Source organism: Vombatus ursinus, unplaced genomic scaffold (assembly GCF_900497805.2).
Source record: "Vombatus ursinus unplaced genomic scaffold, bare-nosed wombat genome assembly UNPS02014807.1, whole genome shotgun sequence".
NCBI lineage: Eukaryota > Metazoa > Chordata > Mammalia > Diprotodontia > Vombatidae > Vombatus > Vombatus ursinus.
The window spans coordinates 53,593,395-53,609,867 of record NW_020954585.1 but is presented as its reverse complement, the minus strand read 5'-3'; the positions used below and the strand labels follow the sequence as shown (position 1 = coordinate 53,609,867).

The 16,473-nt window shown below is 40.4% G+C and overlaps 1 protein-coding gene across 4 annotated transcripts in view; it reads right to left on the bottom strand.

Moving 5' to 3' along the window:
- The window catches only part of CUNH7orf50 (chromosome unknown C7orf50 homolog), a 338,906-nt gene extending 324,003 nt beyond the window's left edge, over positions 1-14,903 (bottom strand). For 2 of the 4 annotated variants that reach the window (XM_027874516.1, XM_027874520.1), the window contains exons 1-2: positions 14,824-14,903; positions 5,185-5,314 (exon numbers count right to left, since the gene is read on the bottom strand). In XM_027874516.1, coding sequence (XP_027730317.1) covers positions 5,185-5,313 — 129 coding nt within the window. In that variant the 5' untranslated portion in view covers position 5,314; positions 14,824-14,903. Of the gene's footprint in view, positions 1-5,184; positions 5,315-14,252; positions 14,299-14,823 lie in introns of all 4 variants that reach the window. The other 2 variants (XM_027874518.1, XM_027874519.1) reach the window with 2 other exon arrangements.
- Positions 14,904-16,473: the final 1,570 nt, after the last annotated feature.

Below are 16,473 nucleotides of genomic sequence, written 5' to 3'. Positions count from 1 at the left end.
ACACACACACACACACACACACACACACACACACACACACACACACAAAAGGTTAAGAATACCTGGAACAGAGGAGAGACAGGAAATACAGTCTAGTGTATGAGGAAATGTTAAGATGGCCAGTATAACTGGACTGCAGAGAGGGTGAACAGCAGTAATATGTAATAAGATAGGCAGGGCCAGATTTTAAGGGGCTTTAAAAGCCAAACAGAAGTAATAAGGAGCCACTGCTGTTTCCTGAATACAGACGTAACATAGTCATACTTGTGCATAAGGAAAATCACTTTGGCAGTTGCATGGAGGATGGATTAAAATAGGAAAGATTTGAAGTAATGAGGCTAAGATGTAGGCTATTGTATTAGTCCAGACCATCGATGATGAAGCCTTGACCCAGAGTATATGAATAGAGAACATGAGAGATATTGTGGCGGTAGAATTATCTGGTAATTTTTTGGTTATTTAGGGTAAGAGTAAGGAAAAATGGATGACAAAGTTTAGAACCCAGGAGACTGTAAAGATGGAGGTGACCTCAACAGAAATAGGAAACTTCAAAAAAAGGAGGGGTTTGGATTAAACAATGTTGGGTTGAATAATTTAGTTGGAAATTTCCAATTGGCAGGTCACAGTGCAGGAGTAGAACTTAGGAAGGACATAATGGCTGAAGATACAGATTTGGGAGGCATCTGCACAGATATATGATAATTAAACTGACTCTAATAAGGTCACTGAGAGTGTTCAGAGAGAAGGAAGGAGCCTTGTAGAACACCAACTATTAGGAGGCATAACATAGAAGATGAGCCAGCAAAAAGACTGAGAAGAAGTGGTCAGACCGGTGGGAGGCTAACCCAGAGAGGACAGTGTCACTAAGGTGGTTCACAGTATTAAATGCTCCAGAAATGTCAAGAAAAATGAAGATTGAGGAATTGTCATCAGATTTGACAAATAAAAGGTCACTGATAAGTTTGGACATAATTTCACTTGAGCGATAAGGCTAGAAGCCTTCAAGGACTTCAAGGAATTGAGAGATGCCTCAGAGGAAAGGTGAGGGCAATAATTGCAGTCTGTCCTTAGATGCAGTCAGTATGTCAACTGATTTTGCTTATTATTTTTCTTTGTTATGAAGGTGTATACAGTATTGGGGGGACGGGCAGGAAAAGAGATGAGGGGGTCCCAGAAATGATGCAAGAATAATAATAGCTATCATTTATATATTGCTTTAAAGTTTGGAAAGCACTTTACATATGATATTTCACTTGGTCCTCACAACAACCCTGTGAATCAGTTGCTATTATTATTCCCATTTTACAAATAAAGAAACTAAGGTTGAGATAGATTAAGTAAATTGCCCAGGGTCACATAGCTAGTTAGAGGCTAAGGTAAGATTTGAACTCAAGTCCTCCTGCCAAAAACAAAAGATATTAATAAAACCTTTTTAAAATACGATACTTTGAGTTGGAGCAAATGGCAACGATCTTCTAGCCTTAGTCTTGCTAGTCTGCTAAAAAACAAAAAACAAAACCTCTTATTCCTCCAGAAAATGAAAATGTGTTGATTTCAACCTATAAAGAGGGCAGGTTGAATGTCTTAAGGGAATAAAGCTCCAAGACTCCTAATGTTTCCCCTACAAGACCTCAAGTCTGTCAGAATACAGAGTGAAAAACTTGTCTTACATTCTAATGAAGACTTTGTGAAATAACTGACCCAGAAGTTTGAAGGTATAGCTCAGACATGCCTGGCTATCTGGAAATCATTGTTTGTAAATCTCTTCTTATCTTGGGGATGTCACTAAAGTACTGTTTTCTGCCTCATTCCTTCTTTCCATCCCACCACCACCACCCATCACCAGCCCCTGTGCTTTCAGCCTGAAGTTAATACAGTGATAACTGAATACAGAACTGATAAGTGAACTGGGAGAGGTGAGAAAGGAAGGCTGATGAGGTTTCATAAGGAAAAACCCATAAGGAATGAGGACACATATAGAAAGCTGTGCATGATAAAAAGGTAGAAGCCAGTAGTCTCCAAATTAAAAAAATTTTTTTACAAAACCATAGGCCAAAGGGAAAAGAAGGTGACATTCCCAAAGTGTGAACTCTATCAAAGTGCCCAGAGAAAAAGGAAGAAAATTTTATCACTTAATACATTTGAACAATCCTGGACCAAACATTCTGAGCTACATTCTGTGGGAAGTAATTCTGTATGAGCGCCCAGAGAATGAACTGGATGACCTGACGAGTCTTCTCCATGATTAAATTTCTGGGAAGGCAGTATAACGACCAATGGGAAGCAACAGTATCTTCTCCGTTGTCCACTCTGGGTTTAGAAGGTTCTTCAAGAAGACATTGCGGGATCGATGAATCACAGAACTAAGCTCACAAAGAGCTGAATTCACTGCAGTAATTTTCCACATCATTCCTATCTGGTGGACAGGGAATACTGTTTTCCAGGCCTCTTAAATCTGATCCCCTTCATAAATACTTGAGTTTACTTTATGATTGTTTTTCTTAAACAATAACAATTTTAATAGAGAAATCTGCTTTTTTTTAACAACTTCCCCAGAGAATCGGAAATGATAATAAGAACTGATCTCCCTCTAAATAAAGCATAATTCCATTTCCTAAGGCAGAATCTCACCTTCGTTTTGCTTAAGGATGGTTTTCAGTCCCTTAAAAAAAAAAACTTAACTAAAAACAAAAAACTTCAAGACCACAGACCCTCCTTCCCAGGTCTTATCACCTTATTCAAATGAAAATCAACAAGAAAATTTAGCCAAGAACTGGCATATTGGCCCTCAGGGAAAGAGTACCTTAAATGAAACAGAATGGAGTATCAGGTCTGATTGAAAGTAGTTGCTGACACCTTCTGGTCAGTTGGCATCTCCACAGGCTGCAGGAAACAAACTTTCTTTTTCTTTCTTCATGATATTTAGTTCAAATGTACTCCCTCAGGGTCTACATGTGAATATGCTAAATCAAACCATATCCTCACTACACCTATGTTCCTGGTTCTATTTCCCCAAATAATCTTCAAAGGTTATGTCTCCCTTGATATAAGACAGCAGCTACAATCATACTCTTGGACTGAGGCAGGCTGATACCAAATGTCACTATAACTATTACCTTCCCTTCTCTACCCTCCTAAAAAAAATTACTACCAAGTAAGTGGATTTAAGAGTAATGGTGATTGGATTGGGCAGAGGTAATCATAAAATAAACATGGGTTGAAAATATGATGTTTTTCACTAAGCAAGACTTATTTGTCAGGATACCTAAATGGCAAGCCTGTCAGCAAGGGTAGGGAAAGGAGACTAATGATGAAAGGACACACCTTTCCTCTTAAATGAAAGGCAAAAATTTCATGGAGGAATGAGTGAAGTAGACAAAGGGTCACAGAATCATAGCTTTAGAACGATAAGGAAACTGAGAGATTGATCACTTAATCTAACTCTTGCATTTTATAGGTTAAATGACTAAAGTGCCCAAAGTTACACAGGTATTTCATGGCAGAACCATTCAAACCTGAGTTCTCTGACACATTTAAAGAAAACTGGTTTAAATAAACCAGATCACACTTCGACATGAACAGTATAACTAGCTTCAGCAAATGGTAACTGGGAATAGCATGAGATGCTCCCTACTTCCTAACAGAGGTGGTGGACTCAGAGTACACATGGAGACTTTTTTTCTTTTTCACCCAGCCAGTGTGGGAATTTGTTTTGTTTGACTATGTATATTTGTAAGAGGGATTTAATTGATCTTATTTTCAATTTGGGGGCTGTGAGGGGGAGGGAAGTGGGAGACTGTGGATCTGACAAGAAAAAATAAGATGTTTAAGTAGACAGGATTTAAAAGGGAAGCCATTTGTGCTTTTAAATCACTGGATTTTTCAGATACAAAAGCAATGTAATAAAATAAAAATTAGTAAATAAATGAAAAGGGGTGGGGAGAGGAACCAGAGAGGAAAATCTTCCTAGAAAGAATCCAGTGTAAAAATAGAAATAGTCAATTCCTGGGCTTTGGGTGGCTCCAGAGTGAACAGTTTCAACCTGCTACCAAGAGGGTGGATGAGGAAGCCAACTAGAAATGAAACCCAGAACAGCTACCCAAATTAAGAGACTTGATTTTGCAAGTTATGACTAGCTCAGAGTCTCAAAGAACACAGAGCTAAAAGAGAAGTGTCAAGAGGACCCAAATCAGATTAAAATGTAATTGGGAAATGTTTAACAAAATAAATAAAAATACAACAGAACACAGATAATGATAATTTCTGGTTTTATAAGTCAATAAGCTCCCCTCCTCTACCTCTGTGCCCCCACCCCCACCTCCAAGGATTCCTTGGAGTTTGTCACCAGGGACCCAATTCTATCTCCTCATTTTACACATGAATGAGGTCCTGAGAGGGGAGGTAACTCATCTAAGGTCACACAGCTACTTAATAATAGACTAGATTCTTGGTTTTCCCACTCCTATTCCAATGCTTTCTGTTGCATCACATTGACTCTCTAATCTAGTCATTATTTGAACATTATTTGAAGGATTTACATATGCTGTGATAAATTATTTCTTCATTCAAACTAGCCAATAAAACATTTGTTGTGACAGATATTGGGGAAGGTGGGTACTAAAGAAGAAACTATATGATTTCTAAAGTCCCTTCCAGGCCTAAATCCAATTGATCCCAAGAGCACCGATTTGGAGGAAAAAAAAATCAACCCTCTCTACTCCCTTGGTGGTACTGACTACAAATCATCCACTGGTGAAGTGTTGAAGAGCCTTCTAGGAAGCAGCCTTGAACCCATCTTGTCATAACAATCCCCACTGTGCTATTGCCCCAGCTATGCATGCAAACCTAAGCCACAAAAATCCTTCTGAGATCACAAAACTCATCCCTGTCTCCTCCCTGCTCTGGTTATGGTCACAGAGGTATTACAGCAGCAGGACAGGCAATAAGTTTCCACAGGTTGAAGAGGTATATATCAGTGTTGTAAGTTACAAGTGTTCACTAAAATTCTAACTTTCCTTTCCTTTGGCTCTAAACAAATTTACTTTTTTGCCAGTCCTTGAGCATACACAAAAAGCTTTAAGAGAATGGAGAATAAAGCCAACCAAATCTGGTGCAGAACCAGGACAAATAAACAGTAGGACCAACCAAGCTGCACGCACAATGTGCAATGTCCTCTCCTCGTACCTTGGCACTCAGTTTCTTCTTCTTCAGGGGCTTTTCCTGTGCAAGGGGCTCCTCTCCTGCCACCAGCTTCTTTAATTTCCTTTTCTTTTTCTCTGACACTTCAGACCTTTTCTTCTTTTGCTCTGGCATCCTGCAACAGAGAAAAAAAAATACATAACTCTCAATGCATTTAAAAAATAGTTCTCAGACCATGTATTTTTGGAGAAGTGGAAAAACAATCATTATGGGCTTCCCTGGCTCCCTCCAAAATTCAGCTCAAATCCCACCCAGTGGGACCTTCCAAGCATCCCTTCCACTGCTAGTGCCTTCTCTCTGATATTACCTTCCATTCACACTATATATATAGATAGATATATATATATATCTATATCTATAGATATAGATATAGATATATCATTTATACACATTTGTTGGCGAGTTCTATCCCCCATTGGAATGTGATCTCCTTGAGGGCAGTGACTCAATTTTTACCCTTCTTTGTATCCTTTCCACTTAGGATAATTCCCAGCATATAGTAGGGGCTTAATAAATGCTTACTGACTGAAGCTATTGCAATTATCCAGGTGAGAGGAGATGAAAGCCTAAACTAGAGTGGCGGCTGTGTTAGATAGGGAGAGGGGGTCAACTGCCAAAGAACGTACTGGAGATGGAACAGACAAGACTGGGCAACCAATGGAATATGTGCCTTAAGGGAGAGTGAGAAGTCAAGGATGGCTTTAAGGTTGTGAATGAGAAGGGGGTGGAAAGTGGTGGTGGAAGGAGGATAATATCCTCAATAGTAGAAAAGAAGTTTGGAAGAAGGTGGGTTTGGAGGGAAAATTATGAGTTATTTTGGTTATGTTAAGTTTGAGATCCCAAGCTCTGTAAGGAAGGTAGGTCTAGAGTTCAAGACATAGATATACATAGAGAGATATATAGCATACATATGTGTATATATGTATGTGTACAAATACACATACATACATACATGTACATTTTGCACTCATCTACATAGGGATGACAATTGGGAACAGATGAGATCACAAAGAGTGTAGAGAAATAGGATCCAGGATGGAGCCTGGGGTTTGAGAGGGGGGTTGATATAGATGACGAAGAGAAGAAATAGGCAGACTGGTAGAAGGGAAACCAAGAAAGATCAGTGTCAAGAAAACCCAGAGAAGAGAGAATATCTAGGAGACGAGTACTATCAACAGTGCTGAATGCGGCAGAGGTGTCAATAGAAGTGATGCTTGAGATTGCTAATTTTGGAGAAAGCCAGTTTTTTGGCTTGGTTTTTTTTTTTCCTTTTTTGACGGAAGTCAGAAGTCATACTATTCGAAGAGTGGGGTGAGAAAAGGTGTCAAACAGTTACTGCTGTGGAGGAGTTACTTAGGATGTGTACAAAAGAGATGCAATTGGGGGGAGGAAGAGGAAGACCTTGATGTAAGGAGGCCCAGTTGAGAGGAAATAACAAAAATGTGTAGTGAGCTCATTCACATGACTTGATCTGAACAGCACACAAATGAAATCAAAAAAGAAAGACCACAGAGAATAAATACAGAGTAGAGTACGGCAAGGTGTGGTGGCAACAGACAAGTGGACAAGGAATTCAAAAGTAGAAGGCAGTGTAACACTGCAATGACTAGTGATTGGGGAAAGACTGGGAGGGGAAGAAAGGAAAGGCAGAGCTGGGATGGTGAATAGGCTGGAAGAGTACTGAGGGGTAATGGACTAGAGGCCAAGATGGATGCCAAAATAAAGCAAAGAGAGAAAAGAACATCAATGACACATTTAAAACACACAGAAGACAAGAGAATTAAGTTCAGAAGAGATAACAAGATGAGCAGGGCAATGATGTACTACCACAATGAGTTTTGTTTTTACACACAAGCACACAGAGCAGCAGCAGCAGCAGCAGCAGCTAGGTGGCGCCATAGTGCACAAAGTGCTGGGCCTGGAGTCAGGAAGACTCATCTTGCCAAGCTCAAATCTGGCCTTGGAGACTTACTAGCTGTGTGACCCTGGGTAAGACACCTAACCTCTGTTTGCCTTAATCCACTGGAGAAGGAAATAGTGAACCACTCCAGTATCCCTGCCAAGAAAAGCCCATGCACAGCACTGGCATACTATGGTCCATGGGGTCACAAAGAGTTGGACACAACTGAACAACAATAACACACACACACACACACACATACACACACACGTATGTATGTAATAGTCAAATAGCTGTATGTAATAGTCAAAGTTCCCTATATAATCCTCATTTTCTGGCCTTCTTTATATATTGAAATTTTAATGTTTGATGATTTTCTGGTTCATAGGTTAAGGATCCAACCTATGACTTTCTTGGTATGGGGAACTTTTAGATAAGGAAATTACCTTTCCCAGTGCAGGCTGACACCAGAGTCTTAGAGAATTACCTCCAACACTGAGAAGATAAATAACCTGCCTAGGGTCAAACAGTCTGTATGTATCTGGGGCAGGATTTGAAACCATGTCTTCCTGGCTAAGAGTCTGGGCCTCTAGGTAACACTGCCTCTTCTAGTCCATTATAATTTTTTAAATACATATGTATGTGTATGTATACACACACACACACACACACACATATAGTTTACAAAACATCCTACATGTGTTATATACTAAGAGCCTCACAACACTTAAAAGTGGCTACCATAGGTACTAAGACTTTTATTGGCAGAGGAAAAATGAGGCTCAGAGAGATAAACGATTTGCCCATGTTGACACAGCCGATAAATGCCAAAGGTGGGATCTGAACCCAGTCCTTTTACCCCTAGGTCTAGCCCTTTAAACACCATGCCATGTGCTCTCTCTCTCTCTCTCTTTTGATTTCTCTGAAACATTGGTGACCAACCCCTCTTTCTAGATAGATAAACTTTGTTCTCTGAATTTTCCTGACACTGCTCTCTTCTGGTTCACCTCCTACTTGACTGAGGACAAAGGTAGGAATTCTACCCATCCCAGAACTATGTTCTGGATGTGGACATTGGCTTATGCACTCCTATGCTTTTTCTCTGCCTCCCTCCCTCCTTCTCTCCCCAGCCCCCCAATAATCTAATCAGCTCCCACAGATTCAATCATAATCTCTATTCTGATAAGACCAATCTAAATATTCAGCCCTCAATCCTCTCCTGAGTTGACGTCCTATAATACCAGCTGCCCGTTGGCTATCTTTACCTGGATGTCACAAAGGCTTCTCAAACTAAATAAGTTTAACTATTTTCCCCCCCAAAAAACTAACCCTCCACCAAACCTCCCCATTACCATTGAGGTAACCACCATCCTCCTAAGTGGCCCTGATCCCAATTTCAGTGTCAGCCTCAGACTCCTTGCCCTTATTCATAGTACGTGACCAACCAGCGGCCAAACACCCCTTCTCTCCAATCATAGTTACCACCCTACTTCAGGTCTTCATCACCTCTTGCCCAGCCTACTGCAATATCCTCCCAATTGGTTTCCCTGGCCAAATCTCTCTCTATTCTAATACAGTCTGGCCATATCAGCCCCCCTGCACTATAGAACATGCTTAATAAATGCTTGTTAACTGACTGTGATCCCTCCTCTTTCCACTCCCACTGTCCCCATCTCAATTCAGGCACTCATCTCTTCAACCAAAATGACAATAAAAGCCTCCCAGCTCATCTTTCTGCCTCCAAACCATCCTTCACACCAGCTTTCTGAGGAATCTTCCTAATTTACTGCTCTAATCAAGTCAATTCTCTACTGAAAAACCTTTAATATCTCCCTAGTGCCTACTGAATAATGTATCAATTCCTATTGCTGTCATTCAAGGCTCTCTACAATCTGGCTCCTGGAACAGGTCCTCCTCTAGGATTTTCCTCATAGGTCAAATCTGGTGGCACTCCTTTGCCAGAGCCTTTGATCATCCTTCCTTCAGGTGAAAGCGATCTTTCTTTCCTCAACGGTCTCAGAGCATTTTGCCTCATCTTAGACCTCTGCACTCATCTCCCAGATGTCAGTGTCCCTCCCCTCACTGTGTCTGTATTAGTCCAGACATGCATATATTTTATAATTATATTTTAATACAATATGACAATATGTAACATAACCCATATACTGTTCCTATAATTATGTTATATTAATTGTACCTATTATTTGCTATATAAAATTAATACATAATCAAATATATAATTAATGATATAATAATGTGCATCATTATGCCTATGTAATTAATATATAATCAAACATATAATTAATAATATAATAATGTACATCACTATGGCTATATAATTATACAAATAAACATACATGTCTGCACTTACTTCTTAAGTGCAGAGAACTCCAGGTGAAAAAACTCCCTTCACCAATGGAACCTGCCAATTACCCTGTAACTAAGTCACTAAAAGGCTAACTGATTTACCAGGGCCACTTACCCAGGAGGGCAACTAGGTGACACAGTGGATAGAATGCTGGGCCTGTAGTCAGGTAGACTCATCTTCCTAAGTTCAAATCTGGCCTCAGACACTTATTACCTGTGTGACCTTGGGCAATCACTTAACCCTGCATTCCTCAGTTTCCTCCTCTGTAAATGAGCTGAAGAAGGAACTGGTAAACAACTCCAGGATCTTTACCCAGAAAATTTCAAATGGGGTCATGAAGAATCAGACATGACTGAAAAATAACTGAACAAAACCAATTCACCCAGTTAAGTATGTATCAAAGGCACACCTTGAACTCAGGATTTCCTGACTTCAAGGCCAGCAGTCTATCCACTACAACCTGCTGCTTCTTATAGTACAGTGCATCTCCAGTATGTACTTATTTGTGAACCTGCTGCACCCCACTAGTAGATCATAAGCCTTTGAGGACAGAGACTGAATCTCACTTTTCCCATCAACTAACACAGTGACTGGCACATAGTAGGTACTTAATAAATTATGTTTGCTAAACTACAGTTGTAAAATGAAGATTAAGCTCCCTGACCACAGGGACTATATCATATCCATCTTTGTACCCCTAGTAACTGACACAATGATCTGACTCCAAATCTAACCCTAAAATGCTTAATGTGTATTGGTTGAATTGAGGTCTCACTCCATTCAACTCTCTAATGGTCACCCATACACGCTCCAGGCCTTCCTGTCTCTGTGGCTTTGCTGACACTATTATCTATCTATGGGATGCCTTAGCTAACCTGTTATACACATAAAGTATATATATATATACACACACACATACACACAAGCCTGGTGAACGGTTACCTGTGCAGTAAGGCCCAATTCAAATGCCATGCCCTCTTCAGGAAGTCTTCCCTGAACTTCCCAGTTAGTCTTTTCCCTTAAGGAATTTCCTCCTTGGTTTTTACTTAGTAACTTGCTTGTACCTCTCATGCACTTAGATAGCAAGATAGAGCATTTATTAAGCAAGACAACAACACTTGGGCAGCTAGGTGGCAAAGTGGATAGACAGCTGGGCCTAGAGTCAGGAAGACTCATCCTTGTGAGTTCCAATCCAGCCTCAGACACTTAGTAGCTGTATGACCCTAGGCAAGTCACTTAAACCTGTTTGCCTCAGTTTCCTCATCTGTAAAACACAATGGAGAAGGTAATGGCAAACCAATCCAGTATCTTTGCCAAGAAAACTCTAAATGGGGTCATAAAAAAGTCAACATAACTGAATAACAACCTTGGGGGCAAGTCAAGGTTTAGTAAAATAAGGGAAAGTGGGGTATGGCAGAAAGGTGCTAATCAATAAGAAGACACTAAGGAGGTGAAAAGGAGAATGATAATTCCAGAGTTGAAGAACCTACCTGCAATCCACTCCAGCAATTTTCCAGATGTTAATAGCAAGAATAATTAATGATTCATAAGAATAATTAACAATTAAAGATTGAGGAAGAGGGAGAAATTTTATAAAAACTTATGGTGGCCACATAACACAGTAAGTTCCAAATGCATTCTTGATTTAAATATAAAAGGTCACACTTTTAAAAGTAGGTGAACAGGGTAGAGGAAACTTTCACACCTATGGCCAGGGGGAAAATTCTTAACCAAACAAGAAATAGAAGAAATCATAAAACCCAATAGATTGTTTAAGGGAATCAAAAAAGTTTTGCAAGAACAAAATCAGTGCAACTAGGGTTAAAGGTCACTGATGGGGACAAAAAAAGTCTTCATGTCATAAATCTCAGACAATGCCTTAATGTCAAAAAGACATAGGTCATTAACACAAATATATGAGACCAAAAGCCATGCCCAAATGGTAAGTGGTCAAAACATATGAACAGCTCAATGAATTTCAAACTATTAAGAACCAATGAAAAGTTGTCCCAGATCACTAATAATAAGAGAAATACAAACAACTTTCAGGTTTCATTCCAATGTCAGAGACTTCAGGAACACCAGTACATTTATACATTGTTGGTAGAGCTTTGAATTGATCCAAACATTCTGAAAAGCAATTGTGCTTTTAAAAGAAAAGTGACCAAAATATCTATACTTAGACCCACTGCTAGGTATATGCCCCAAGGAGGTCAAACATGGAAGGGTCTCATATATACAGAAATATTAGGACCAGTACTTTTTGTGGTATCAAAGATGTGAGGGGAAAAAAGCATGTACCCATAAAATGGAGAATGGTTCAACAAATGTAATGCTATATTACTGAGCTATAAGGAATGGTAAATATGAAGAATTAGAAGAAACAATCGGATTTATGTAAAGTGAAATGGAGTGAAGAATTGGGAAAATATACACAATGACTATACAGCAGTAAACAAAACTGGAAACTGTGTCATTCATTATAATGACCAAGCTCAGCCCTGGAGAACAGTTGGAAAAATGTACCCCTTCCCTCCACTGCAGAAGTAGAGGATTAAAGGTGTAGATTATTGCATATATTATCAGACTTGAAGTGTTGGCAATTTTGTTGAATTTTTTTTTAAATCTTGTTACAACAGAAGGCTCAATGAGTGGGATAAGGGAGTAAAAAGGGATAAATTCAGAAATGAACGTCATATAAAATCAAAAGATAACAATAAAAAAGAGAATTGAGGTTTTAAAAACTAGCTGGCTCAGAATTACTGATTGAGAGCAAGCACATGAAAATCAGTTCTCAAGTCCACTGGTTAATACATAATAATAACCACAGGTAATAATAATCATAATAACTAGCATTTATTTAGCTCCTTTAGGATTGCAAAGACTTTTAAAAATAGTATCTCATTTTATTTTCATAACTTTGAAAAGCAAGTGCTATCATTCCCATTTTACAGATTAGAAAACTAAGGCCCACACAAGTTAAGTGACTTGCCCAGGGTCACGAATTGAGTAAATATTTGAGGTGGAATTTGAACCCAGGTTTTCCTAACTCCACTTCCTGAGAGCTCTCCACTCACCACTTAGCTATACATATGTCCTTTGTTTCCTTTATTTACTTATTATTGATGTTTGTTATTCATTTCCAGTGGGTATGGGAATAGGTAGACTACAGTGAGATCTCTAAAGAGTTTCTGACCCCAAGCTAGTCCAAAGATCAAAAGGGTTTTATAATCATTGCCACTTATATGAGGAGAAACTCTTAGCTCTCTTTTCTTAGGGCTGCCTCCTTCAATACCAAGGCACTCCAAATGAGAAAAGGAGCGCTCTTAAAACTTACCAAAATCGATACACAATTCTCACAATGATGATGAGAGATATCATGATACCACTAAGTGCCACTCCTGTTAGGTTCCTAAGGCAGGGAGAATTCTAAAAATGAAGGGTGGCAGGGTGAGGAGGAGTGCTGCCAGGAAAATATAGTTAGTTATTCCCAGGACTGAATTTCTCCTTATTCTCCTGTTGCCTTTTACAATTCTGAGCATGTTTTAGACTCACTGGGTCTATGAAGCTAAACTATCCCTCATACTCCTCCCCATACCAAATATATTAAACACAAACATGGGCATAAATACAGTGGGGTGGGGGGAATTACCTCTCTCCTCACATAGATCTAAAAGTCGGTTTTGTGACAGTTTCTGGCACCAATTTTGTTGAGAAGTCTAACCACTTCTATATATTTCCTCCTCTTCTGACATCAAAGAAGAAAATCATCACTACCCATATCCCCAACTCAAACCATAGAAACACCAAAGAGATATCCACAGTTTTTTAAGCACTCATGACTGTTTCCAATTAAAAAGTGTATCATAGCAATCAGTCAACATGTATATATCGAGCCTATTATGTGGCGCAATGGATAGTGCTGGGGTTGGAGTCAGGAAGACTCATCTTCCTGAGGTCAAATCTGGTCTTGGATATTTACTAACTTTTTTACCTTGGCCAAGTCATTTAACCCTGTTGGCCTCCGTTTCCTCATCTGTAAAGTAAGCTGAAGAAGGAAATAGCAAACCACTCCAGTATCTTCGCCAAGAAAACCCCAAATGGGGTCACAAAGAATCAGACACAATTGAACAAGTGCCAAGCACTGTACTATATGTGTGTGTGTGTGTGTGTGTGTGTGTGTGTGTGTATATACATCAAGTACATCAAGTATATTTAAGTCTCTTACATGTCAGGCATTGCACTATCTATTGTGATGTTCTCATTCTCTCTCCTCCCCACCTTTTTTTCTCATATATATACACATATATGGTACCACACTATACTTGCATTATATATATAAATATATATGGAAAAAGAGAGTGAGTGCATGTGTGTGTGTGTACAGCACAATATATAGTACAATGCCTGGCACATAATGGGATATACAGCACATAAATATAACGATACATAATATATATGAAGTGTAAAAAGGGTATTATATCAACCAGACAACAAATACATATATATATATATACATATATTCATACATACATGTAGTGTCTATCATGTGTCAGATACTGTGCTAGTCACCAAGGCTGCAAGTACAAAAAATGAAAGACGCTTACCTTTTAATGGGGGGAAACAAGTCATTATAAAAATATACACAGCATAAAGATAAAGGTAATACACACATGTATGTATATGTATACACACACTTACACACATATGTACAAATATAAAGTAAATACAAGATAATTTGGGAAGGAGGAGACTAGCAGTTAGAGGGGATCAGGATGATGGTACCTGGCTGCATCTTAAACATCTACAGCACTTACTTCTTCAGGATGATCTGAGAATTAAATGAGATAATGGATACGAATTATTTGAAGTCAGTAATGCCTTATAGTGCCACATAACGTAACATAACATTGAATTAATGGTACTATTATTATCATCGATAGCATGTTCATGTACTAAGACCACTCTCAAAACAAAAAGGAACCCCGGATCCGTGCTTTTTCAAACTAAGCTTCTGAGTGGCGCGCAGAGGCTCTGCAAACCTACTTTTACAAGTGAGAAAGCTGTAGTGTGCACACAGTATGCACCAATGAATACTTGGTGCATCATCCTGACCGACACCACAAAGCCACAAACCGCAAGCCCTTGCCCCTGTGGCACGGCCCGGGGGTCTCTCCCGGTCCCCTCCACGCCACACTTCACGAGCACCCCTCAAACACCACGTGGGCGATTCTCAGCCCCTCACGTCGGACTTCCCCTTCTCCTGCCCCAGGCCCCCAACCTCTGAAGCCACCCGGGACCATGCGAGAGCGAACCGCTTGCGGCCAACACTCGGTCCCGCCGCCTGTCACCTCACCTGCACGTGGGACGCTTAATCTCAGGAACTTCCAACCTCTGTCCTGGGGAACTACCTTAACAAGGGACCGCTCGTCCCCCCCCCCTTAGATCCCGCCCCCCAGGAAACTGACCCATTCCCATTGGAGGAGGCCTAGGACCATTTACTCTACATCCAATAGCAAGCCGCAGATCCAAGACGAAGTCACTTAATCCCGCCCCTTCCCCCCCTCTTCCTTGTCATGGAAGGCGGGGCTGCGTGGTTGACGTCATCTCTAGGCGCCGGTCGTTGCTAAGAGAACTGTTGGTTGCTAGCGCCGCAGGTCGCTCCTGTGGACCAGTTCCTAGGTTGTGTGTCGAATCCTGTCAGGGTCGCGCTTGCACTCCTCGGGAAGGTAGGAAGCCTGAGTTGTTTGTTTGCTTGTTTTTTGCTTTTTGTCTTCCCAAACTCAGAGGCCACAGCTCTCCTTCCTCGGCTTCCCCATAGAAACCTCAGTCGGCCCGGCCCGAGCGGTCACGAACACGAGAAAGGGCTGATCCGTCGGGCCCGAGTCCTTTGGGTGGGTGAGGCCGGCGGGCCCCTCCTGTCCGCCTGCCCGATTCGTTACCTTCGCTGTGACTTTAGCAGCGAAGGGCGCGGTCCGGAAAGGAGAGAACCAGCTTCGTACTGGAGGCCTCGTGTGGGAGGAGGCGGGGTCCGAATAGCCTCAATGTCTCTGGAGGGCCTGTGAGGCCCGAGTGAGATCGTGGAAGCAAAACAGCATGTGGCAAACATTAAATCGTAAGAGAAGTGCCACTTAATTATTATAATAATCCGTGTTAATTAATATTCTATAATATAATTTGTCGTTCAGTCGTGTCCCACCCTTTGTGGGATTTTCTTGGCAAAGATACTGGAGTGGTTTGCCATTTCCTTCTCCAGCTCATCTTGCAGAAGAGGAAACTGAGGCAAATAGGGTTAAGTGACTTGGTCCAAGGCCCCACAGCTAGTGAGTGTCTGAGGCCGAATTTGAACTCTGGAAGAAGAGTCTTCCTGACCCTAGAAGTGGCACTCTATTGTGCCATCTAGCTTCCCCATTTATCAATATTTATTGTTAATAGTATTAACAAATAATATTAATGGTGTTATTAAATAACTTTATTAAATATAATTACTATTGTGATGTTAATGTCCCAGTCTTATTGATATAATTGGTAATTATTGATTACAATGATTAATTATCCCACAGTCAGCAGGCCCAGTCTAGTAGTGACACTTATTTCCCTGAACTTTTTATTGCCCTACTGCTGACTCTAGCAATTTTCTTAGAGCAACACAGGGGTGTGCTGGTAAAATGTTTAACAACTTTGCTTTGGGAGGTGGGTGGTAATATATGTACATACACACACTTTAACGTTTAATCTGTTTAACCATATTAACAATTATGCCTACACAAACAGATCAACAGTCAACAGATACCACAAACATAAACAGATCTGTATTGTGTTCAGATTTAGGCAGTGTGAATGCTCACACTGAAAGTTTAACCATCAGAAGCTTAGAGCTGGCTCCCTCCTCCCTGACCCAAAACAAATCCTCAAAGTGGGTAACTCCTAAAATGGATTCTCCCTTTATCAATGCTGATCAGCAGCCCCTCAATCTAACAATCTTCCTGTGACTTGCCCCTGGTCT